At 38.7% G+C, this 27,404-nt stretch overlaps 1 protein-coding gene across 2 annotated transcripts in view; it reads left to right on the top strand.

The window, feature by feature from the left end:
• The window catches only part of rab6a (RAB6A, member RAS oncogene family), a 71,326-nt gene extending 44,359 nt beyond the window's left edge, over positions 1-26,967 (top strand). For both annotated transcript variants that reach the window (XM_043692193.1, XM_043692192.1), the window contains exons 5-8: positions 6,073-6,184; positions 9,316-9,409; positions 23,515-23,581; positions 24,756-26,967. In XM_043692193.1, coding sequence (XP_043548128.1) covers positions 6,073-6,184; positions 9,316-9,409; positions 23,515-23,581; positions 24,756-24,820 — 338 coding nt within the window. In that variant the 3' untranslated portion in view covers positions 24,821-26,967. The remainder of the gene's footprint in view (positions 1-6,072; positions 6,185-9,315; positions 9,410-23,514; positions 23,582-24,755) is intronic.
• The last annotated feature ends 437 nt before the right edge of the window (positions 26,968-27,404 follow it).

Genomic DNA, 27,404 nt, shown 5'->3' with positions numbered 1-27,404 from the left:
GGCATAGGTTTAGGGTGAGAGGGGAAAGATATAAGAGACCTAAGGAGCAACTTTGTCATGCAGAGTGTGGTACGTGTATGGAATGAGCTGCCAGAGGAAGTGGTGGAGGCTAATACCATTGCAACATTTAAAAGGCACCTGGATGGGTATATGAATAGGAAGGGTTTGGAGGGATATGGGTCGGGTGCTGACAGATGGGACTAGATTGGATTGGGATATCTGGTCAGCATGGACAGGTTGGACTGAAGGGTCTGTTTCCGTGCTGTACATTTCTATGACTCTGTTGTTGCCCTTTCCTATAAAGCCCTTTGGGATGTTAGTCCTCAATATAAGTGGAAAAGCCTGATAGGAATGCAAACACATTGTCCCTTGGTGAGAAGAAAAAGTAAACCCTTTGACCATAAATTCAATGTTTGTTCTTTATTTGTATGTGGAATTTGATCATGTGAAAGCTGCTTCACGACCCGCATCGTACTGTATTCCAGAAAGCCATTTTGAAGGATTCTGAAGCCCATCTTTATTCAGTCTTGTATTAATTTACAGTGAGATATTAAAGCATGGACCTGCTAAGTCCATGGTTTCAGTTGGTGTCTCTTTATATGTGCTGAAGCACCAGTTAATCCTCTCCATATACATGTAGTTTAAAAGTTAATATTCACTAAACACACTTTCTTTGTTTATTCCCGGTTTACAATGTTGACCTTTTATCAGCTTGCTGTCACATGGTCACCAGAATCCCTCCAGTACCACCTCAAAATGACAATTTTTCATGGCTTAGATGGTACAAAGCTCGTAGGCAGCATAAAAATGAGAGGGGGCATTAGAGCAGAGCTGGTTCCCCATCTCTAATGTTCATTCACATGCACGTTCTTTCAGGATCGCAGCAAAATAAATTAAAAGCCCCTAATCGCGTGCATGATTCTGGGACTCCCAAGTTCCAACTGTTTAAAACATTTCCAGACCTCTCATGGCTCCTGCCACAATTAGTTGAAGCATTTATAGCTCAAAAATGAAATTGTGATCCTAATTGTATGATATTTGAGCAGCCGATGCTAAGTTTTAAAAATGGATGCAGTATCCTCTGTTAACTTCCTGCAGGATTAAGTCTGCAGCCTCACTTTGTATTTCCGTCTGGTATAGATTTGAGAGAGAAATGGTCACAGCTGCCTGCAGACGATTTGCAGATTTTACAGTCAAAAACAGCATGTCTTGGGAGAACTTCAAAAATTTTTGAAAATGTTACCCACTTAATTGGAGAGTAAATGTTACCAATTATTCTCATATCTGATGAAGCGTACCCAAACATGTCATCCAATTCCTTAAATTGAAACTTGCCTTAACACCAACCTCAGAGCACCCTTTTCAGCATTGAGAGTTTTTCATGGATGCTCATGCTACCAACTTTGTGCTGGACTTTAGTGAATTTAGTGTAGAAGTTTAGATTTTAGAAGTAGTGAAGCCAAATCAAGTGGTATCTTATGATCTCAGGACCAGAGTTGACTCACTCAGGCCTCTGTGTGAATGTGTGGGATTGAATTATTTACACTGTCAACATGAAACACAACCATTTTCATTTAAGGCCTGGAGCCATGGGAAATGTGAAATTTGCATGTTGCCTCATACATAGTTGTCACCATTGTACTAAGCATGTGTGCATGTGAATGTTACTTTGAAAATTGAACTTGATTAGAGTAAATGTATTGTACTAAAACCGGAGGAAAGTGGTCCTGTAGCATATTATGAATTCATTGGAACTATCGCCTTATTTTGAAGAAGCAATCCAGGTAAAGTTGAACAATGATGGTCCCTTTAATAAGAAAAATATGCATATTGACTTCCTCTGGTTTTGAATCAAAACATTTTCCTTTATTAAAGCTGGTGCTATGCACCATCTCTGCAAGGACTGAAATATCCTGGGATAACTCATCACTTCCTCGATCATACCCTTCAGAGCATTGCAGTTAAAATTAGGACCTCTCTGAAGGATTGCATAATGTTTTATGAAGCAGTATACTGAGGTGATATCCTGACAACTTCAGCTTGTCACGTTTTTGATTTAAGTTGATGATTTGAAAAAAAAGTATTCTTAAAGCTACATCTGAAAGGAAAGGTTTGCTCACTTAACTTCATCTCCCAATGTTCTTGCTTGACTTGAAGCAAAACCTAACCATGGGGCTGGAAATAGCTTAAAGGAATTTCTTGTTCCAATTTACAGGTTGTGTTATCATCGAATCATACAGTATAGAAGAGGCTCTTCAACCCATTGAGTCTATAATGTTGAAACTATGCTAAATCTACACTAGTGCTGAAAATGTGTTGCTGGAAAAGCGCAGCAGGTCAGGCAGCATCCAAGGAACAGGAGAATCGACGTTTTGGGCATAAGCCCTTCTTCAGTAATGGCCTGAAGAAGGGCTCATGCCCGAAACATTGACTCTCCTGTTCCTTGGATGCTGCCTGACCTTCTGCGCTTTTCCAGCAACACATTTTCAGCTCTGATCTCCAGCATCTGCAGTCCTCACTTTCTCCTTAAATCTACACTAGTCCCAATTTCTAGTACTAGGCTCAGGGTCTTGCATATTACATCACTCAAAGTGCTCATCTAAGTGCTTTTTTAAAGGTTAAGGTTACCAGCCTCTATTACACTCTCCAGGCAATGCGTCCCAGATTTCTGCCACTCCTAGGTGAAAATAATTTTCCTCAAATCCCCTCTAATTCTCTGGCCTTTCACCTTAAAAGTATGCCCCTTTGTTATTTACCCTTCAACTCGAAAGCAGCTGATTTTTTTTTTTAATCCCTGTTCATGTTCCTCAAGTCTTATGAACCACACTCAGTCTCTTCTCCCCCCCCCCCTCCCAAACTTTCTCTGCTCCAAATAAACAACTCGAGCTTATCTCTCTTCTTAGCTAAAATTCTACATTGCAGGCAACATCCTCGTGAATCTTGTCTGCACCCCTTCCGATGCACATGCTTACAATGATGTAGTGCCTGGAACTAACTGCAGTACTCCAGCTGTGGCGTAACATAACCTCCTGGCTCTTATGAATGTCTTGACTAATAAAGGCAAGTGACTAATGTGCTATCTTAATTACCCTATTTACTTGCTTTGTCACCTTTTGGATCAGTGGGCAAGCACCCCAAGATTCCTCTGAGCTTCCCCTACTGTTCTTTCATTCATTGAGTACTCCTTTTTCTTATTTCTTCCGAAGTGCATCACCTCACACTTATTAAGGTTAAATTCCATCTGCCTATGTGACTGATCTGTTTGTCCTCTGTAGTGTCAGGCCACCTTCCTCACTTCCAGCATGCTCACTGTCTCTGATCAAACCTTGCCTCTCTAAATGGAGATAAATTTTCTTCTTCAGAATTTTCTCCAGTAGTTCCCGTAGCATTGAAGTGAGACTCAGTGGTCTGCCCGTCCCTGGTTTATCCTTCTTGAAAAATGAATTCAGGTTGCTGTGGGGAGACCAGTCATCCGGACCTAGGAATTTATGCACTTTTAAGCCGACCAAAACCTCCAAATACCAGCTTGTTCCTTTTGTCAATCTGCTTGAGAACCCCACAGTCCTTTTTCCCAAATTCAGTACCTACATCCTCTTCCCACTTGAAGACAGATACGAAGCACTCATTTAACACTTTGCTCCAATGTCCCCTGGCTCCACGCACAGATTTCCCCCTTTGGTCCCTAAACGGTATTATTGTTTCCTGGTTATTCTCTCCCCCCTTTATATTTGTAGAATATCTTGGAATTCTTGCCTACCAGTATATTTTTATACCCTCTCTCGTTGTTCTCCAAATTGCTTTTTTGAGTTTCCCCTGCATTTTCTCCTCTTTGGCCTCCATTGATTTCTATCTGTCCCTTCATCTTTCCCTTTTTGTCCAATCCTGAATATCTATAGATATCCAGGTATCTCTTGCTCCTAAATTTTACCCTAAAGGGAACATGCTGGGTTTATAGTCTTTCCCAGTATCTTTTTGAATGCCTTATCAGTCTTCCGTGGATTTGTCCTTAATAGCTGCAGTTTTTAATTCACTTGTGGTATGTGGGTGTTGCTGGCTGTCAAGCATTTATTATGCATCCAAATTGCCCTTGAGAAGGTGGTCGTGGCCTGGTTCCTTGAACTACTGTCATCCATATGCACGAGAGATAAAATTTCAGAATTTTGAGCAAGTGATAGTGCAGAAACGGCGGTTTATTTCCAAGTCAGGAGGGTGAATGGCTTGGGGTTGAACCTGCAGGTGGTGGTGGTGTCCATGTATCTACTGCCTTTGCCCTTCTAGATGGAAGTGGTCTGGAAGGTGCTGTCTGAGCATCTTGAGTGATTTCTGTCATGTATCTTGTACTTGGTACACATTGCTGTTACTGAGCATCTGTGGTGGAGAGAATGATGCTTGTAGATGTATTGCCAGTTGAATGGGCTGCTTTATTCTGGATGGTGTCAAGCTGCTTGTGTGGTTGGAGCTGTATAATCCAGGCGAGTAGGGATATTCCATCATGCTCCTGGCTTGTGCCTTGTAATGGTGGACAGGATGTGGGGAGACAGGAGGTGAGTTACTCCCCATTTGAAACTGGAGCTGTATTTTTAAACTGGTAATTCTTACATTGTTTAGCTGATGAATGTATGCCTCCAAGCTGTAATATTGATTGAAGTTAAGGGTGCTCAATGATAAATAAAACTTTATATGACACCTTATGAGGCAAAGGTGAGAAAATCTGACTCCTAAATTGGAAGTCCTAAATTATTAGAAATTTATAAATCACACTGAAGCAATTTGGTTGGCTGTTTGTGCAAGTCAGTCATTTTCCATGCTTCATTTTATGTTTTATACTTTCAAATGTTTATTCTCCCCTTTGAAAATCGAATGGACTATGCCCCTAGATTATCTCTCATACACTTTCAGCATATTAGAAGTCCTATTAAAAGATAGATTCCTTTTGTAACCTTCCCATTGTTATCTTAGTGTTTTTAAATTTATGCCCACTGAATAGATGCTTCACTGGTTAGTCTCCATGGCTCTTAACACATCTTGGGATTTTTGAACATCTCTTACATCACCTCTTGATCTCCAAAGGAGCTGCTTATTTGATAGTTCTGGAGAAGTTGCTTTTTAAAGGGATAATACTCCAGCTATTTTTCTTTAAAGTGTAACATGCAGCATCTTGTTTTGTATGTGGAACTTGACATTAAACCAAAGGTAAAAGGAGTAAGATAGTGATACAATAATTCCTTAAGTTTTGGCCTTGTAGGAAAAGGGAATCTCAATCTCTAGCGTTGAAAGAAACGAGAAGCAGATTTCTAATTATTTACATTAAAATTCAAATAAGGCTGAAAGCAATCTAGGCATTTGTGAAGAGGGTTAAATTCTGTTCTGAGGGTATCAATTTAGTATAATTGTTTGAGAGGAATCACTTCCCCACTATATGATCTAAAATGGATCTTTCTTTCACACCAATTACATCCTGTGTCCAGCAAGCCAATTGCATAGTGATACTTCAGAAATATGCGTAATTGAAAGTATCCACAATTCTGTTTAGAGTGCGCAGGTTGGGGCTATTGATATTTTGTGCAAGGAAATATTTGTTTCATTCACTTGTGGTTTACTTTTAAATTAACTGTGCCTTTCAGAAGTGAAGCACTTAGTTAAAGCTGCTCATTTTTTGAAGAGGATGGGGCCTTACATTTTATGTTAATATTGAATTTTATGCACATTCTTCTTACCTGTGTTAGCAGCAGTTTGATGTAATGGTTTAGTATGAAGAGATTGCATGTAAGAATGTTCACTTAAATAAGTCCTCAAATCACATTGCTTATTGGCATTTGGTGAGTTTTTTTTTCCCTGTGAAACATGCTGAGGGAAGTAGGTTGGATTTTCCCAAGTATCTTCCCTGATCATCATCTTGTAACTCATCATTGCGATGTAGAGAACAGGAGGAATTAATTATCTATTTTAATTTCTTTAAGTTTCTTGCTTTGTTGTCTGTTTGTCACATTGGACACATTTTTAAAACACCGAACTTTGCTTGTATTGCTGGGTCAGATTTGCATCTAACACTCTTTCTTTTTAAAACAAAAGATGTAAACTCCTTCCAACAAACCACAAAATGGATCGATGATGTCCGAACAGAGAGAGGAAGTGATGTTATCATAATGTTAGTTGGGAATAAGACTGATCTTGCTGATAAAAGGTAAGTTTTTCTTGTGAAACCTCAACTGCAAGAAAGTAATGTTATCTTTCACATACGATCCTCCACCTTCTGTCAGTTTCCTGTATGGACTTGTATGAAGATGACTTTGAGAATTACCATTGTCTTTAAACCCAGGTAGCCTTTGCCCACAACAAATAGAAACAAAGTGCTGGAGAAACACATCCGGTCTGGAGAGAGAAACTCAGTTCATGTTTTGACATAGTTAATTAGTTAACAAAGTTAATTACTCGAAACATTTAACTCCTCTTTCCATAGATGCTGTCAGACCTGTTGAGTTTCTCCGACACCTTTGTTTTTATTTCAGGCCTGCAGCCAGTGCAACATTTTAGTTTTTACATTGGTTGTTTACATCATCCTTGCCTGGTGACCTGTTGTCTGCATATAGAGTCATAGAGGTGTACAGCACAGAAACAGACCCTTCGGTCCAACTCATCCATGCTGACCAGATATCCCAACCCAGTCTCGTCCCACTTGCCAGTACCTGGCCCATATCCCTCCAAACCCTTCCTATTCATGTACCCATCCAGATGCCTTTTAAATGTTGCAATTCTACTAGCCTCCAACACTCTCTCTGGCAGCTCATTCCATATACGTATCACCCTCTGACTGGAAAAAGTTGCTGCCTAGGTTTCTTTTTATATCTTTCCCCTCTCACCCTAGACCTCTGCCCTCTAGCTCTGGAATCCTCCACCCCAGGGAAAAGACTTTATCTATTTATCCTATCCATGCCCCTCATGATTTTATAAACCTCTAAGGTCACCCCTCAGCTTCCGCACTCCAGGGAAAACAGCCCCAGCCTATTCAACCTCTCCCTGTAGCTCAAATCCTCCAACCCTGGCAACATCGTTGTAAATCTTTCCTGAACCCTTTCAAGTTTCACAATATCTTTCTGATAGGAAGGAGACCAGAATTGCAAGCAATATTCCAACATTGGCCTAACCAATGTCCTGTACAGCTGCAATATGACCTCCCAACCCCTGTACTCAATACTCTGACCAATAAAGGAAACCATACTAAACGCCACCTTCACTATCCTATCTACCTGCGACTTCACTTTCAAGGAGCTATGAACCTGCACTCCAAGGTCTCTTTGTTCAGCAGCACTCCCTAGAACCTTACCGTTACGTGTGTAAGTCCTGCTAAGATTGGCTTTCCCAAAATGCAGCACCTCACATTTATCTGAATTCAACTCCATCTGCCACTTCTCAGTCCAATGGCCCATCTGGTCCAGATCCTGTTGTAATCTGAGGTCACCTCCTTCGCTGTCCACTACACCTCCAATTTTGGTGTCATCTGCAAACTTACTAACTATACCTCTTATGCTCACATCCAAATCATTTATCTTTTGTAAGTGGTTGATGTCCCTAATTTGTTTACAGACCAAAGGTAGTGAATTCAATTTGTTCCTTTGCAAATGATATTAACATGACAGAACAGTCAGTTTGCCAATTAGTTTCTGCATCATGTTTCCAGATCGCTTTCACCCCATTTCTTTCACCTTTCTGATCTAATGTTGAGTATTGTTTATTAGCCGAGGACTTCCTCTCAGTCATTTCTTCATGTGTTCCGGAGGTATATGGGAATATACATGCAAATTCAGTTGTTGTCTATCTTTCCCATCAAAGCACCTGTGACATGAAGCAGCTCTTGGAAACCTCCCAGCTGCAGTTTTAACTGTAGGCAATAAACCAGAAAGTGTTTCCGCAGCTCTTTGTGACAAGAGAGGTCTCTCCTACACTGTTGGTATAAAGTGCCTGTCAACTACTTAAAACTGTTTGTTTGTACCTGATTGGGCTGTCCTTTTGTAATTTTAAATACTTCAGTTATATTTCTCTATGGTCTACATTTTGCAAACGATTGTCTTTCTCAAACAGTGCAACTTCCTATTGAATACATTTTTACTCTGTCTAAAGTCACTCATAGGATATTCCAGTGCTTCATGCACAATCATTATCTTGTATAGGATCATTACCCCTATATACTGTACCTCTATATACAAAATACCCAGCATTCCAGATACTTGAACACTGGAATTTTTTAAGCATATTTGGATTGTGAACATTATTTATTCATGCAATCAATGAAGAAAAATTTTGTACTGGCTGGTCGGTTCATAACGAAACCAAGTCTTTTTTGTCCTTGAAAATATTGACTTTGCGATAGGGATGAGTACCAAATCGTATTCCCTAACTCCAATGAGGAATGGAATTCTAAGAATGATGTATTTAACCTGGTGAGCATTCAATCCACAAAGCTTTCTGATTACTTTTGACTCATTGGTGGAGAAAATCAGTAGCATTCAGTACAGGAAGGGTACATGAATAGATTCATGGATGTTTGACTTATCTGTAAAATTTTATAACAATGTTGCTTTTTATAGTTATTCTATAAAGTATTTGTATTTGGAATGTAGGAGTTAAGTCTCTAGGGCAGCATTTATTGCCTATCCTTAATTGCTGTTGAGAACATAGTAGTGAGCCTGTCTGGAACTGCTGCAGTCCTTATGAGCACTTGCAATGTCATTAGGCAAGGAATTCCAGGGCTTTGACTTGGAAGAGAGTTCTGTTCATTACTAGGTTGGACACTAAAATATACAAAGGCTGTATTTTTTTTAACCTTGTATGAAAATAACTTTGCAGAATGACCTATTTATCCTTTTGTCCAATAGCACCAGAATAAAAGCATCAAGGTCTAAATCTGAGAACATAACTCTTCGAACATCTGTCACCTATATTTGGGCAATTTTAGAAATTTTAGACTTGCCCTTTGGTTCCTTATTGTGTTTTTGAACAAATCACTTTGTGGGGATTTCTTGTTTTGACCAGAAACTTGCTATTCTACTCTGTACTGGGAGGAGTAATACATTTTATAAATTTGTGATTTTAGATTTTTCGTGCAGCTTTCTATGTGCTTGTCCATTTAATTTGAAGCTACTATATGAAGCTAGAATGGCCTATAATCAGAAAATATTAGCCTTTAGTTTGGGGTTATCACTTGACCATTGGCTTTACATAATCTGTGCCCTAAAGTTCGCCTACAATGTATGATTCATCTTTCCAACTCACATCTACATTTGGAAAATTTATTGTAAGTTCTTTCATCTGTTGCAGGCAAGTTGCAATCGAGGAAGGAGAAAGAAAAGCCAAAGAACTGAATGTAATGTTTATTGAAACTAGCGCTAAAGCTGGCTACAATGTAAAACAGGTAAGTGAGCAATAAGAATACACTGCTGGCAGTGGTTAGCACTGCTGCCTCAGTGTCAGAGACCCAGGTTCAATTCCCGCCTTAGGCGACTGTGTGGAGTTTGCACATTCTCCCTGTTTCTGCATGGGTTTCCTCCGGGTGCTCCGGTTTCCTCCCACAGTCCAAAAATGTGCAGGTCAGGTGAATTGGCCATGCTAAATTGCCCGTAGTGTCAGGTGAAGGGGTAAATGTAGGGGAATGGGTCTGGGTGGGTTGCGCTTCGGCGGGTTGGTGCGGACTTGTTGGGCCGAAGGGCCTGTTTTCACACTAATCTAAAAAAAACTCAGTCGGTCTGACAGCACCTGTGGGAAGAAAGCTCTGATGAAATGTCTTTGGGGACACAATTTCTTTCTCTGTGGAAAGAAAGCAGAGTTAATATTTTGAGTCCAGTGACATTTCGTCAGAGCTTTCTTCTCTCAAGTGCTGCCAGATTTGTTGAGTTTTGTCCACCGTTTCTGTTTTTGTTTTTAAGATCCAGTATGCATAGTTCTTTTTGTAATAACAGTACATTTCAGGACATATTTGCCCCACTTCCCCTCGAAAAGAAAAGTTGTGAACTTCTGCAACTTTCTTAATAGCAGCAGGAACATGGATTTTTTTTTTTATTCACCTTTTCTGAATCTGAAGTACAGTTGACAATTGGACATTTTTTCCTGTCTGCAAAATATTGCACCTTGGGTCCGAAGGTGAAAAACACCTTTTTACCTCTAATATCAAATGAGATAAAGACTAGCCTTCTGTGGAATCATTTGGTCATACTACTTATTTTTAAGATCCCCGCCCACTTCTCTACAACAAGCTAGAACAGGTACAGCACTGTTTGCTTTGTCCCTCAGCAATGTCTTTAAATACTATCTCCTAGTGAATATTTTGTGCACAAGCAACAATGAATTTCCAAGTGGAATTTTTCCTTTTGCTGCACTATATAGATTTTTAAAAATTTATCTTATATAATGTATCTTGCTACCCAGACAAAGCCTACAGTGTTGAACTGTTGATATGCTTTGTTTTACAATTTGTTTCTGTTTTGTCTTGCCTTTTGTCAAGCAAATAATAAAGGTGAACAGACAGCTAAAAACTTGGATATTTAATTTATTGGAAGCAGTGCAACAATAGGTTATAATGTCCATCAGTTCATGATGTTTTGTCATTCTGTCTTCTACCAAGTGATTGCAGGGATCCAATGTGAAGAAATAAAAGCCTTGTGCCCGTTTAATTAGAATTTAAATCCAAAATTAGTAATCCAGCTAATCCGATAGATATCTAGTTACTACTTGAAAATGTGCTGGAATACCAGGAACCCACATTTACTAAGATTGCTGTTTAGTCAATTTGTATGAAACTTAAATTATCCTGAAGCATTTTGGCTCCAAACAAAGCTGGAGTGCTTTAGATTGGCTGGCTGTTTCTGTAATATTCAGAATTTCACTTCTGGATATTTGATTAAATGTTTGACTGGTTCATTTTGCAACTTTTCCAATAATTAATTGTTTCTTTGCTTTTAATACATTGGGGTGGGTGGGTGGGGGCTGCTAATTTCAGGACTTGTGCTTCTAATGTATTGCATATGATGCCTGCTGTCTTTAAGGTGCTGGATTAAATAAACAAGTATGCAATTGATGGAAATTCTGCTTTTTAATCCTGTCTTGCTTTATGAAACCTTCCCTATATTTTAATTTGTGCTGTTGTTTGCATAATACTGTATATGTAGTTCCATTTAATTTTCTTTTATCAGTTATTTATTGCTCGTCAGGGAAACTATTCCTACTTTAGAATTTTTGAAACACTATTCTCGTGCACTATAACTTGCTGTCTCTTTACCTGTGTGCTACTAAATCAAGTGAAAGCTACTAATTCTCTGGATTGCAAAATATTTTTAGCAAATTGAGATTATACAATGCGATAGTCTTGCTTTGAATTTTGTTGAAAGGTAATATGGTGTTCTCAATTTCTGTTGTATATTGGGGTTTTGTACTGTCGAAAGTCAGCTAAATTAGGATTGGTTTGATTACTACTGTAGGTTACATGGGAGGAATATTTTCAGAGTTTGATCATTCTTGCTTGAATTTCACAACTAAAGAGGATCCTTCAGCGTGAGTTACTGTAAGCAGTGCAAGAGAGTACCTGGCTGGTTAGACCATAAGACATAGCAGAAATTAGGCTATTCAGCCATCAAGTCTGTTCCGCCATTCAATCATGGCTGATCAGTTTCTCAATCCCGTTCTCCCACTTTCTCCTTGTGATACTTGAACCTATCTATCTTAAATATACTCAATGACCTGGCCTCCACAGCCTTCTGTGGCAATGAATTCCATAGATTCACCACTCTCTGGCTGAAGAAGTCTCTCCTTAACTCTGTTCTAAAAGGTCTTCCCTTTACTCTAAAGCTGTGCCCTCCGTTCCTAGACTCTCCTACCAATGGAAACATCTTCCCAACATCTTTTCTGTCCAAGCCATTCAGTATTCTGTATGTTTCAATTAGACCCCCCCCTCATCCTTCTAAACTCAATTGAGTATAAACCCAGGGTCCTCAAAATGTTCCTCGTATGTTAAGCTTTTTATTCCCGGGACCATTCTCGTGAACCTCCTCTGGACCAGTACATCCTTCCTTAGATATGTAGCCCAAAATTGCACACACTACTCCAGATGTGGTCTGACCAGAGCCTTAGAGCTTCAGAAGTACATCCCTGCTTTAATACTTTAGTCCTCAAAATAAATGCCATCATTGCATTTGCTTTCCCAACTACTGACTCAACCTGCAAGTTTACCTTGAGAGAATCCTGGACTAGAGCTTCCAAGTCTCTCTGTACTTCAGACTTCCGAATTTAGAAGATATGCCTCTGTACTTCCTATCAAAGCTTGACCTCCTGCTTTGCCACATTGTACTCCATCTGCCATTTCTTTGCCCACTCTCCTAACCTGTCCAAATCTTTCTGCAGTTTCCCTGCCGTCTTAATGCTACTTGTCCCTTGATCTATCTTTGTATCATCTGCAAGCTTAACTAGAATGCCCTCAATCCTTCATCTGGATCATTAATGTATAAGTGAAAAGTTGTGGTCCCAACACTGAGCCTTTTGGAACACCACTTGTCACCAGCTGCCATCCTGAGAAGGACCCTTTTATCCCCACTCTCTGCTTTCTGCCTGACAGCTAAGTCTCGATCCATGCGAGCTCCTTGCCTCTAACTCCATGGGCCCTTATCTTACTCAGTTGCCTCCTGTGCAACACCTTGTCAAAGACCTTCTTGAAGTCCAGGTAGATAACATCCATTGGCTGTCCTTGGTCTAACCACCTCGTTTACTGAGAGGCATGGAGTTCAACAGCATGGAGGCAGGCCCTTCAGCCCAAGCTGGTCCATGCTGACCAAAATGTCCATCTACGTTAACCCAATTTCCCTGCATTTGGCCTATTTCCTTCTAAACCTTTCCTATACTTTTTAGGTGGTGTTGATGTACCCACCTTAACTATTTCTGCTGGCAGCTCATTCCATATTTTCTTCACTCAGCGAGTCGTTAGTTCATGGAATGCCCTGCCAGTAACAGTGGTGGACTCTCCCTCTTTATGGGCATTTAAGAGGGCATTGGATAGGTATATGGAGGATAGTGGGTTAGTGTAGTTTAGGTGGGCTTGGATCGGCGCAACATCGAGGGCCCAAGGGCCTGTACTGCGCTGTATTCTTCTATGTTCTATGTATGTCACCCTCTGTGTAAAATAATTGCCCCTCAGGTTCCCTTTTATTCTTTCTCCTCTACCTTTTAAACTGATGCCCTCTAGTCTTCGATTCCCCAACCCTGGGTAAATACTGAGTGCGTTTACCCTATCCATACCTCTCATGATCTTATACACTTCTATAAGATTCCCCCCTCAGTCTCCTATGCTCTAGCTTGTCCAACCTCTCCCTATAATTCAGACCCTTGAGTCCTGGCAGCGTTCTTGTAAATTTTTTCTGCACTCTTTCTAGTTTAATAACATCCTTGCTTAAGCAAGTCGACCAAAACTGAACACAATACTCCCAAGTGTGGCCTCACCAACATTCTGTACAATTGCAACATAACTTCCCAACTTCTATACATAATGCTCAGACTGATGAAGGCCAGTGTGCCAAAAGCCTCCTTCACTGCCCTGTTTACTTGCAACTCCACTTTCAGAGAACCGTACACCTGGACTCCAAAGTCCACTGCACTCAAGACCCTATTACTCACCATTCACTTCCTCCAAGAATTCTAGCAGATTTGTCAGGCATGACCTTCCCTTGATGAAGATTAGAGTGGTGCTGGAGACGCTCAGCAGGTAGGATAGCATCTGAGGAGCAGGAAAATCGACGTTTCTGGCAAAAGCCATTCTTCATCTTTCCTGATGACGTTTCAGGCAAAAGTCTTTCAATTTTCCTGCTCCTTGGATGCTGCCTGACCTGCTTTGCTTTTCAAGCACTACTCTAATCTTCAGCATCTGAGGTATCCACTTCTCCCCTTGATGAAATCAGGCTGACTTTGTCCTATTTTACGATACACTTCCAAGTATTCAGAAATCTTATCCTTCACAATGGATTCCAGGATGTCATCCACGACTGAGGTTAGGCTAATCGATCTGTAATATTCCGTCTTTTGCCTTACTCCCTTTTTAAACAGGGGTGTCAGTTAGTGATTTTCAGTCCTCTGGGACCCTTTCTGATTGTAGTAATTCCTGAAAGATCATCAATAATGCCTCCACTGTCTCTTAAGCTATCTCGCTTAGAACTCTGGGGTGTAGTCCATCGGGTCCAGGTCATTTATTCATGTTCAGGCCATTCAGTTATTCTAGCACCTTCTCCTTCGTGATGGCCACCATACTCAGCTCTGCCCCCTCACTCTTTTGAATTTTTGGGATATTACTTGTGTCTTCTGTGAAGTGTGATGCAAAGTAATTATTTAGTTTCTCAGTCACTTCCTTATTCCCCACTACCTTCTCCTTTGCGTCATTTTCCAGCGGTGTAATGCCTACTTTTGCCTTTTGTATATCTAAAGAAATTGTTATAGTCTTTTATATTACTGGCTAGCTTACCCTCGTATTTAATCTTCTCCATCCTTTTTTTTTTTGCCTTCTGTTGGTCTTTGTAATGTTCCCAATCCTCCTGATTTCCTACATCATAAACTTTCCCTTATGCTTTTATGCTCTTCATGTCTTTGCTAGTCAGCCATGGTTGCCTCATCCTCATTGTACCATGCTGCCTTTTCCTCTGGATGAATTTCTGTCTCTCTTGAATTACTCCCAGAATCTCCTGCCGTTGCTGTTCCACTGTCTTTCCTGCTAGGCTCCTCTCCCAGTCAATTTTACCCAGCTCCTCCCTCCTCCCTCATGCCTCATCTTTATTCAGCTGTAACACCATTTACCTCTGCTGTTTTCTCCCTCTTAAATTGCAGAGTAAATTCAATCATGTCATGATCACTGCTGCCTAAGGGTTCCTTCACCTTTAGCTCCCTTATTAAGTCTGCCATATTGCACAACACTAAATCCAATATTGCCTGTTCCCTTGTGGGCTCCTCCATTAACTGCTCCAAAAAGCCAACACATAGACATTCCACAAATTTCTTTCCTTGTAATCCGCTACCAACCTGATTTTCCTAGTCCACCTGCATATTGAAATCCACCACGATCGTTGTAACTTTGCCTTTCCTACACATCTTTTCTATCTCCTGGTGTATCTTGCTCCCCAGCTCCTGACTACTGTTTGGAGGCCTGTACATCACTTTTTTTAACCTTTGCAACTCCTCAATTCTACCCCCCACAGATTCTACACCATCTGACCATACTTCATTTCTTTCTTTTGATTTAATTTCATTTCTTAATAAGGCAACCTTCCCCCTGCCCCCCCACCAAGCCCACCTGCCTAACTTTTTGATAGGATGTATATCCTTCAATGTTTAACTCATAATCCTGATCCCCTTGCAGCCATGTCTCTGTGATGCCCACCACATTATAGCCTCCAATTTCAATCTGCGCCACAAGCTTGTTTACCTTGTACTGCATGCAAGTCTTTGAAGATCATGGCCCAGATTTAATGATCCTAGTAGTGGTGAATGCTAAGAATGTTCACACTACAAATTTTGAGGTGCCTACTTGTGCTTGAATCCAGAAATTGTGGTTTGACTGTATGGGCTTTGGGTGCAGCACGTACTGAGTTCTGCTAAGACCTGAAAAATGTGTTGCTGGAAAAGCGCAGCAGGTCAGGCAGCATCCAAGGAGCAGGAGAATTGACGTTTTGGGCATAAGCCCTTCTTTTATTGCCCATACTTTTATTTAAGGCAGTACCTAGCAGATATAGAGCCTGTTAAGTGCAGACTTTTAAAGCAGTAAAATTGTGAAAACACTCTGGATCTCAAGGAATGCTACCACCACACCAAACTCTGCTGCAGCCCTGGCTTGTCTTCACCTGGCTCCTTTGGGGTGTAGCTGCAAAGGAAATAAACTTTTTTTCTGTCACGAAGCTGAAGGCACAAACTTCAAAGGGTCATGTGGCATGATACCAGGATTGAGAGAAAGATGGGGGGGGGGGGGTGTGGTGAAGTTTTGTTTGTAATCATAACAAAGATTTGTTGATTTAGTGTGAAGGAATGAAAATTTAAATACACAAATGTATATTTTGTGGATCAATTAGCAGTTGTACTTCAGAGGAATGTCTGAGAACGTTGTTTCTATCTTTTGACAAACTCAATTACTTATTTGGTTGTCACAGAATTAATTCCTGTGTGCGCTTTTCATTCCCTTAGGACAATCTGCCTGAGAATATAGTCACATCATGTGAGGAACTGTAGTTGTTTACATCTTCCAGTTGTGTAAAATTTGAAATCAATTTGTTTCTTGTATATTTCCTTAAGTAACCCATGCCAGCAGCTCTCATGTTTTCATAATTTTTTTTTCCCTAAGACCCTAAATTGAATACACTTAAATTGATTAATATAACCATATTATATGTAAAGTACAAACTGCTTTTAAAAAAGGAATCTTCAAATTAATTTTAAGAAGTTGGACGCCTCAGTTGGAAGAGTGTTTGAAATGAAACCCTGCTATTGCTGGAGTAGTTATGTTTTTTTTTAAAGAAGCAAACTAATTGATTTTCGGACCCAGGTTGATAGAAAACATGAAATCAGATTTCCATACTTAAAGATCACTAATTATTGCATGTAATTAGATTCTAGTTATAAACAATTAAGCTAAATTAAGTAAACTCTACAATTGTTTTTAATTCACTCATGTAACATACACTTATTGTCCATCCCTAGTTACTCTTGAGAAGGTGGTGGTGAGTTTCTACCTTAACTGCTGCAAGCCCTGATCTGTAGGTAGACCCTCAATGCTGTTGGGAGGATGTTGCAGAATTTTCAACCAGCAGCAATGAAAATTAAAGCAAAACCTTGTATAAACTCCTTTTTAGACAAATGAGTATAAACAGTGGTGGAAAGGAAACCCATCCCCACAAAAGTTTGGAGGGAAAACTGGAAGAACCGTTTTGAATTCTTTGCTCACAAGATCTATTGGGTTGATTCTTGCTGCTCTGAAAGTTTCTTCAGTCTTTTTCCGAATGCTTCCACTGGTTTGCAAGAAGCACAAAATGCCTGATTCACTTATGATCTATCCTTTTGGAAATCACAACCTGCGCCATCTGCTAAAGGACTGGTGGACTGGTTTTCTTCAGGTTTAAAGTGGCTTACTGAAGAAAAGAGTGAGGTTTTGGCTACTGCTGACTGACTGACTGACTGATTTATCTTTTAGTCTGACAGCTTTTCTATCTCTTTTTCACTGTCTAAGCTGTTCAGCTACTTGACAACCAATCTCTGTTTTTGGATGAGCTGGGGACTTTTGTCATTGATAAATAGTCCTTGGTTCACAAATCGGTCAGCTTCAAATGTAAGCAACTCCTCAGCTTCCAGTTTGTCTGCACATTGCTGAAACCCACAGCTACACAAAGAGATGACTGTGTATCAAATTATTTGCTTTCAAAAGATGCAGCCACCCTTGTAGATCCCTTTATAAAAAAAAATACAGCTGTTTCTCACTTCACTCCGAGTTTACAAAGCCCAAATATGAAAGACAAGATTAAAAGCAAAAGTATGAAAGTGAATAATTTGTGTAGCTCTATTTTCATTGTTCTGAATTATAATGCTGTACTGTGAAAAGTCAACCTAACCTATCCAGGCAGTTGGAATAAATGTAAAAGTTAAGTGCTGATACTTGAAGTAGAAAGACAGGGCTAGGTAAATTTGACAGTATTTAAACTTGGCATCATTATGAATTACATTTCCACTGTGGCACATTGCATTTGTTCTGAGCAATGGCAAGGTCCAATCATAAAAAATAGTATTTCAGCAGAAAGTACATTTGAATCCTCTTCAAGTAGACAAATCCAGAAGTAAATCAACCTTTCAAAAGTGCAGGTTACTGAACCAGGTCAACTGGTGTGTAGTTTCAGCAGTTGTTGATCTGGAATGGGAAGCCTTTTTGCAACTTCCATCAGGTTCTTACTCTCAGGTCAAAGATTTTGTAGCAATTTTGGTGATCTATTATTAATAAACATCCATCTATAGTTTCCAAGAATGCAAGTATGAAAGGAATACAGACTGTTACTGCAGATCATTTGGCAGTAAGATTCAAGCTAATAAGTAGTCTTGCTATAGAGTGCCAGCTGTTTGTGTGGTTAGCCAGAAATTGATTGAAGCTTTGCAATGTATTTACTCAAGCATCAAAGCACAGGCATTTAGAGGGCTTAATTTTATGTGGTGTGTTTCAGTGCCTTCAATTTATAGCATGTCTCTTAAATGCATCGTATGCTTGAACACAATTCTGTTGTGTGTGCCTATGACAAATTCAGTTCATTCCAATGGTGTCCACTTTTTAGGAAGTGTGTTGGGTTTGAGGCTATTTAACAGTGACTTCAGATTTAATACCAAATTGAAATCTTGTGAAGCTTATTGGATTTTCAATTAATAAGATAAGAATCATGCATGCTCTACCATTCAATAGGGTCCTGGTTGTTCTAGCCAGAAGTGGGTACTGCAGATGCTGGAGATCAGAGTCAAGATTAGAGTGGTGCTGGAGGAGCACAGCAGTTCAGGCAGCATTTGAGGAGCAGGAAAATGGACGTTTTGGGCAAATGCCCTTCATTAGGAATGATTATCCTGATGAAGGGCTTTTGCACATAACATTGATTTTCTTGCTGCTCAGATGCTGCCTGGCGTGCTGTGCTTCTCCAGCACCACTCTAATCTTGACTTATGGTTGTTCTGACATTTCTTGCATCCACAATCCTCCCCTTTCTCCATAACCTTTGATTCCCCCTATTGATCAAGAATCTGTGTGCATCTAGCCTTAAATATACACAAGGATTCTGTCCCCACAACTCTCTGCAACAAGGAACTCCAAATACATGCAACCTTCTGAGAGATGAAATGTCTCTCATCTCAGTTTTCAATTAGTGCTCTTTTATTCTGAGACTATGCCCTCTGGTCCTAGACTCTCCCATGGGGAGGACCATCCTGTCAGCATTTACTCTATCAATCCCCTTAAGAATCCTGTATGTTTCAATGAGATCAGCTCTCATTCTCCTAAACTCTAGTGAGTAGAGTCTCAACCCATTTAGCCTTTGCACATAGGTTTCTCCTTCCATATTGGAGATCATCCTAGCGCACCTCCTTTGAACTGTCTCCAATGAAATAATATCTTTCAGGGGACAAAAAACAACACTCAGGTGCAGTAAGACTTTCCTACTGTTATACTCTAGCCTCACTGAAATAAGGGCCAACATTCCATTTGTCTTTTTGCTTTCTATGTGCTAGCTTTGTCTTTCATGCACAAGTACTCCCCAAGTACCTTTTTTGTGTTGCAGCATTTTGCAGTTTTTTTCCCCATTTAAAGAATATTCTGTTCTTTTTGTTGTCCCTTCCAAAATGAACAACTTTGCATTCTCCCACATTATACATATTGTCAACGTTTTGCCCATTTACTAACTCATTAATGTCTTTCTGTAAACTGTTTGTATCCCCCTTATAATCTGCCATTCCACCTATTTTGGTGTCATCTGAAAATTTGGCTACAGTGTATTTGCTTCCTTCCTCTAAGTCATTAATACATAATATAAGCCATTGAGTTCCCAGTACTGATTCCTGTGGAACCCGACTGGTCACCAACCTCAAAGAACTCCTTAGCCCCACACTCTCTCCTTTCTGCCCATGAGCCAATTCTCTATTCATGTGAAATTATAAACTCTGACAACATGGGTTCTTATTTTATGGTTTAACATACTGTGAATTACCTTTACTAACACCTTCTGAAAGTTCAAAAGCAACATATCTATTGGTTCTCCTCTATGTATGTGGTTGTCACTTTCTGGAGAAGCTCAGACACTTTTTTTCCCCCCTTTTTGTATGAAGCAATGCTGACTCCACTTGATTAGATTATCATTTCCCAATTTACTTAATTGATTTCAATGCACTCCCAAAAAAAGGATGTTCAGCTCTTTTGGCCTGTAGTTACCCAATTTTTGTCTGTCTCCCTTTTTGATTGGGTGGTCACATAGCAGTTTTCAAATCATATGACACTTCTCCAAAAATACCATGATTTATGGAAAATTATGACCAATGCATCTACCAGCTCTGTAGCTACCTCTTAGGATCCCAGGATGCAAGCCATCAGGGCCAGGGGACTTGTCTGCCTTTAGACACATTAGTTTGTCTAATACTACTTTGGTACTTAATTCTTCCTCCATATTCTTTAGGTTTGTCAGCCATATAGACTGCAAAATATCTGTTTTAACTCCTCTGCCGTTTCCTTGTTCTCTGAAATTGTCACCTCATTAATTTTCTACGTTCGCTCCTTTTTCCTTTGAGTTTGTGAGCTAAACTGTTTGTATTTGCAAATGTGCTTGATCTTATTTGAACCATTCTTAAGTCAGTAATCTGTATTTGACACTTGGTCAGAGCTCAGAAACCATATTTCAATGTTGACATGATACACGTACTTTTACCTAAATGCTGTACTTTCGTGTATTTAGAAAGATGACCTTTTTTATGTATGCAGTGTTGGTGTCCTACATGGAAACGCACCATATTCATCATTGCATTTAATGCAACTTATGCTGTCATTAGTCAAAAGCCAGCAGAGGACAAAAATGTTATTTTACTATGAGTATGAAGATGTTTGACTTCCATGAAAAGCTGCGTGGGGTAACCATAGTTTTATTAAAAGTTCCATGTGTGTATGGGCAGATACTTCAGTGTTATGATCACGTTATCATCAACATTGAGCCTATTAGAGTTGCAACGTTCAGTTTTGCATGTATGTGTGCTAAATGCTAAAATCCATTGATGGTGAAACATTTGATGGAGGATCTTTCAGGTTGAGTTCAATATTTGCGTCAAATGCACTATAAAGTAGTCTGCAAAAATGTGTAGATGTTTTATTTAACTTGAATTTTTCCATAATTTGCAGTTAGAGTATTTCTGTATGAAGTTGTTGAAGTTGACAAGTCTGAACAGTAGTTTTTTCTTTAAAGTTTATATTGTGTTTTAAAATTTGTTTTTCCTTGATCAGGAACACTTGCTGTTTCTTTTTCTGATATTTCTTTTTCAAAGTTAAATTTGATTGTTTATAATCTCAGGACTGGGGAGTTAAAGGGTCAACTTTTGAGTCCTGAATAAGTGTTGACTTTTCAGTTGTTTCTCAAAGCCTGAAATTGTTAATATTCAGACGTTGTGTTCAACTTCTGGAGGAAATGATTATTAGGGTCCTGTCACTTCCAGTCTCTCATCTTTTGAAGGAATATAATTACAGAATATTCCTTGGAACTGAACATTTGTAACTGGGCAAGATTTCAAATTTGCAGTCAGATCAAGTTAAGATATGATTGGTCAGGTGGTTTTTACAAATACTTTACAAAACTGGACAAATAATGCTGTTCTGTCAAATTAGATGAATTACATGGATCAGGCTCATCAAATCGGGTGCTGTGCTTGCCTCAGTGACCTTTATGAAGTGTACATTTCAGATTCCTCAACCAATCCTTCCCAATTCACCGCTGAAAGTAATTGTCTACATAGTAATCCCTTTTTCTTTTGGCTTTCTATATTTTGGTGTCACACTGTTGCTGTGATTTTATGTTTTAAAAATGGGCAAATTGTTTCACTCCTGTAACACCATGCTTTCAGATACTTAAATATGTTAATGATTCCTCGTAGCATATCAGAAGAACCTTAGACCCACTGTTATGTATTGCTGTGTAAGGGCAACTTATCTAGTCCCATTCCCCCACTTTTGTTGCATGAGTCTTGTGTATTTTCTCTTTAGTTGCTGATCCAATTCCCTCATGAAAGTTGCTCAGTTCACCTTATAGAGCTGTGCTTTCGTGCCTTCACGTTACCTTTTATTTAGATTTAAAATACTATAAACTACTAGTCATTTACTCAAACTTCTCCCTTTCAAACAGAATCTGAAATTCTATTATATCATCACTAGAGGCTTCTTTATTTTGAGGATTAATTAATTCTATTTCATTGCACGTTACCAGGTCTACGAAAGCCAGCTCCCTGGTTGACTCTTGAATGTACTGCTATACAAAATTGTCCTGGAAAAAACAACTCACTTTCTAGTTTGTCATTCTGCATTTGGATGAACATCATCATTAGTTCAGTACATTTCTTACGTGCTCCATTTGTACATTTCTGTATACTCTATCCTACAGTGTAACTGTGGTGAAATGTTTGATGTTCTATGGCTACATAAAGCACAGAATCCCATGTATCCTTTTCGTTATTGTTTCAACCTGCAGTACCAAATTCAACAAGTTGAGCATGCAGAATTTCTGGTCCCTCTGCTCCTTTACACCCTCTGACATGCCCTTTAAAATTGTATCTCTTATGTTGTCTCCTACTGAAATTTATCACTTCATACTTGCCTGCGTCTAATTCCATCTGACATTCTGCCAGTCTCTGTCCCCTTGAAGTTTATCACTCTTCTACTTATGGTTCTCAATTTTCCACATTTTTTGCCATTTGCAAATTTTAAAGTTGTGTCTTGGGCAATACAAGTCTAGGTCAAAAATCTAAATCAAGAAAAGCAAAAAGTGATCCAAATATTGACTTCTGGGGAATCCAGCTTGCAAACGTTGCTCCAGTCCCAAAGTATGCGTTTACCATGCATATTTTCTATATGTTAATATATATGTCAATATGTCAGTAATTACCTGTAGCAATTTTAGTGCACAAGGAACTTTACTTCATATGAAATATTTTTTAGTTTTACAATGAAACTTGGTTTTCACAGACTGTCCAGCTGGAGAATTTTCCTGATTAGTTTTACTCAAATATTGGAATATTTTGTAATTGGGGAGTTGATTTTAAATTAGTGTAGAAGTTGTCTGGACTACAATATTTTAATGCAAAGCTTTTGAGTATAAATGCCTTTTGAACAGTTGACAAAAGGTAAGATTTATTAATAAAACGTGTAACTGTCTTTTTCTTAATGATGCTTAAAGCAGCTCTTAGGAAAGTTAAAACTAACAGAATGCTGGAAAAAACTCAGCAGGTCTGGCAGCATCTGTGGAGAGCAAAACAGCGTTAACGTTTTGAGTCCGGTAGGACTCTTCAGAACTGAAGAAGCAACGTTAACGCCGTTTCTCCTTCCACAGACTCTGCTAGACCTGAGTTTCCACAGAATTTTCTGTGTTTCAGATTTACAGCATCTACAATATTTTTGCCTGAAAGGTATGCTGTATTTGGTCTATTAATTTATTTCTACAATTTATTTTTGTATAGCATTTGATGATATGGGAATTTGCAGGAATTTATCCTTGCTGAGTTGATCTTTTATGGCTAGATGATCTCAGGTTTTGGTTGGGACTCTTCAAATTTGCTTAAAGATGCAGTACAATTTCAAGGTCCTGAATCACCTATTTCTGTTCTTGCATTCTTATTCCTAATTATATCCAAGCTTCCCCTTCTATTTTTTTAATTTTAGATTTTCTAATTTTATCACCTTTTCTACAGTTTTCTATAAATTATGAATAAAATCAAAAGTCAAGTTTTATATATATCTCCCCAGCTTTTCCGGCGTGTAGCTGCTGCCTTGCCTGGAATGGAAAGCACACAGGATAAGAGCAGAGAAGACAGTATCCTTTTCTTGGCTTGTATTAAATTTTCTTGCTTTTTTTAAAAAATATATCTGTTCAATACAGCAAAATTATACTAACTTGTTCAACTTGGATTAAAATTAAGCAATTTTAGCAGAACATTTGACTTTATTTGTTTTTCATGTTTGAATTGATTTTACGTTCTGCATATAATGCTGGTGTTTCCGTGCAAGCAAATGGGATTTCTTTGCTGTTGGAGTTATACCTGGAATAAAAGAGGACTGTTGGAGGTCAGTCATCTCAGCCCCAGCTCATCACTGCAGGAATTCCTCAGGGTATTGTTCTAGGCCCAACTACTTGGCTGAATAAATGCAACTCCCACAATGCTTGAAAATGTAATAGCTGCCATAAGGCATCCAGTTCATTACCTCCATCATTCTCTCCCTTCACTAATGCACATTGGCAATGGTATGTACCATCTACAAGATGCACTACAATAATTCATGAGGTTAATTTGATAATACATTCCCAGTCCAAGACCCCTACAAACAAGGGGTCCAAATTAATGGGAACAGCACCATCTGCAACTTCCTCTCCAACCTGCACAATGCTGTCTTGGAATTATCTTATTCATTCATGGTTGCTGGTCAATTTCCTGGAGTTCTGTTCCTAACACTGGGTATACCGTCACAGTGGGGCTGCAGGGTACAAGTAGTCGGCTCGCCACCAGCTTCGCCCAGATAATTCGAGATGGGCTGTAAATGGTGGCCTAGCCAACAATACTCAGATCCCACGGACAACAATTATTTAGGTAAACGCAAGGGAATAGTCAGTCTTCAACGATAGCTTGAAAGTGTCAGAAAACTAGAAAAGGGAGACTAGTTGAGGGAAGAGAAATCAGAGGAAAATTGAAATGAAGTGGATGTTCATCAGGCTTGTGTCAAATGTGCTACTTGTTCATTTCTTAAATTGTTTTTAGCACTAATGGAGGAGTTTAGTTCTGAGATTTGAATTGCTTTCATTTGGTACCATGTACTTAATTTGTTCTTGTAAAATTGATACATTTTGCAATTATGTTTTGGGGAAGTGTTCAAAACTGGATTTAATTTGAGGTTTCTTGTGTTAAAATCTTTCAAACTAGCAATTATGTTAATTTTTTAAACTTAGAAAGAGGCAGTGCATAGTAAGTTTCCTTAACACAGTTCAATTTCAGTGATCGATATAAAACTGGAAAAGACTCAAGAGCAACCAGTCAGTGAGGGAGGGTGCTCTTGCTAATATTGGCTCTATAAGCCACTGCTTATTTGTCATTACCATCCACCACAGTGTGAATATTGGCTAGTAATCTTACCCTGTTGGTAAAGTATTGCAATTCATCATTGCTGGCTGTCTTGTAATTGATCTATTAGCTTCACTAGCACAAACGTGGAGAAAATGTCAGTGTCTTCATTGGAAATAAATACAAAAATATGTAATTGCCAAAACTCAACTTGCATCAGTTTACTTTTAATCAGAAGACACATTTTGTTCTTTGCGTTGTATAATATTGCACTTTTAATGATGGAATTCTGTAACTGTTTAGTGTAAAGGACAGTTTATGCAGATAACATCTGAATGCTAAGTGGCTTTATGACAGTGACTACATTATCTGAACAATGAGACACCAGTGAATTAGACCTTTTTAATTGTTTTAAATGATAGGTTTCTCATTGTGATCTGTTGACAAAACTAAATTTCTCAAGGGTGCAAAGAGAACTAAAAAAACTTAATTTACACCAAACATCTCTTAAACTTTACAAAAATCTGTTAGTTTTAACAGTTCCAGTTTGTGATATAACACCCAAATCATTGTGTGCATGATTCATCTATAATGCAATGTTGAGTTCCTTTTTTAGCACGTTGAGTCCAGCATCTTTTATAAAATTCTGTCACATTGTTTGGTTGTGTACACTAACATGGTGATGGCCACTCAGATGTGCGTTTTCAAATAATTATGCACTGTTTCCAGCTAAATGAATTTGCATTGAATGGGCAGAAAAAGATCAAAATCAACCCTTTGTGTTGTGGATGGTGGAAAGTTCTCTTTGCTCACTTGCGCACACGTAAAATTAAAATGTCATCTAGCATACAGAGATCACTTCAATTGTGCATTTGAAGGAAGGAAAACTTTCACATGCAAGACTTGTAAAATTATGCATCGTTTATGCCTTTTTTGTTCTAGGGCTTCCATATTGGTTAGAAGTTTGTAATTCTGTGTGGTTTGACTAACACACCCAGAATATAATTTAGCATTTTTATTTAACTTGGATTATCTCCCCACTTTTTAATTTATTCTGTACTCCAGTTTTTAAATCTTTTAGATTTGTGTGACCAATTTTTTTTTTGTCATGTTAGGTTTTACTTCATGAACACACTAGCTTTATTTTACATGTAACATTCTTTCTGATCTAAGTATCTGAAGTATGTTTAGACTAACTGGTTGTGGGGTGGAGAAACTGTTTCCAGTTAATGCTGTACACCACTTATTCCTATCGGAGAAAGTATAAACAAATGGAACTGTCATGCCCTCCAGTTGGGATTTTTGCATCCTTTAAGTGCCTACACCCATACGTTGTTAAAGTAGGGCTGCAGGTATGGTTGGTCTCATCATTGCTAAGAATCATAATTCTGCCTTACTTTTGGTGTGGCATTCATGGGCATAGCGATGTCCTAGTTTTCATGAGACATCTATCAAAGTTTGGGATTTTGCCTGGAAATGGCTGCTTCCCAGCCTTGCATGCCAGAGCTGTAATGATTTGCTTATCCATTGTTAGGTTACTAATTTTTTCATAATTTTGCTACTGAAAATACTGTAAGATGGTGTGGCTTGGGTTATTTTTTTCTATGTTTTCCCATTTGTATTTTTTATGTAAAAACATTTTTCTTGGGAGTACAAGAAAATAACACTAAAATGAATTCTTTTTCACCAAAATATCTAAATAGCTAAATAAATAATTATTATTCAAGTTCAACTGAGGAAGTTCTTTGACCAAACAAGAGCATGCTGATTTTTATTAGAACTTCTTTATACACTGACAAAACTAACAAGCTTGTAAACACTGTTTCGAGAGCAGCATTTTTCTCAAGTATGATTTGAAAATTCTTTCACAAATTGAGCTATCAAAGCTTCTGTGGTGCAGTAGTGTGCAGTTTCAGTAGTACGGTTTTTGAACAGAATATGGCTTATTTGGCTTGACTGTTGTACCCATGCAACTGTATATTCATTACTACTTTTGCGTATGTATTGTTACTATGATAACCCTTGAAGTTACAGAAAAAATGGAAAAATTTTTGTCCAAAATATCACTAGTACCTCAGCTCTGTTTGATAATGTAAAATAAAAACCCAAAGCCTGAACAAAATAAAACACCTGCCTATTCAAAGTATTTTAACTGCTGGTTCTTTATTTGTTTTATATTTCTTACGGTCTAAACTGAGAATTGTGGATGTAAAATTGAGGGGAAGATGATGAGTGATGAGAAATGACCATATAATTTAAGTTCATTGAAAACATTATGGTCTGTTCAGTGTGCTAGTCAGACCATTGCATGTTCATGAGCACTTTTTTTTTCCATCTTTGACACAAGTGAGAGCCAAGATGCATTGTCTAATATTAGAACAAGCTTTTAGCATCAGACCATAGTGCAGATTGTTTTACTAAGTTTTTTTTGCAAGTAGTTAATGACTTCGTATAGTCACATTAAAGCACGTTTTTGATTTTGTACCATTTTTGTTGGTACCTTATTTTTTAATCTTCTTTCCTGTCAATTCCACAAATACCTGAATGCTACTGATTTTCATATTGAGCACCAAATCATTCCAC

The sequence above is a fragment of the Chiloscyllium plagiosum genome, chromosome 6 (assembly GCF_004010195.1).
Source record: "Chiloscyllium plagiosum isolate BGI_BamShark_2017 chromosome 6, ASM401019v2, whole genome shotgun sequence".
NCBI classification, from domain to species: domain Eukaryota; kingdom Metazoa; phylum Chordata; class Chondrichthyes; order Orectolobiformes; family Hemiscylliidae; genus Chiloscyllium; species Chiloscyllium plagiosum.
Note: the sequence above shows the minus strand (reverse complement) of the source record. Positions and strands in the feature narration are given on the sequence as shown.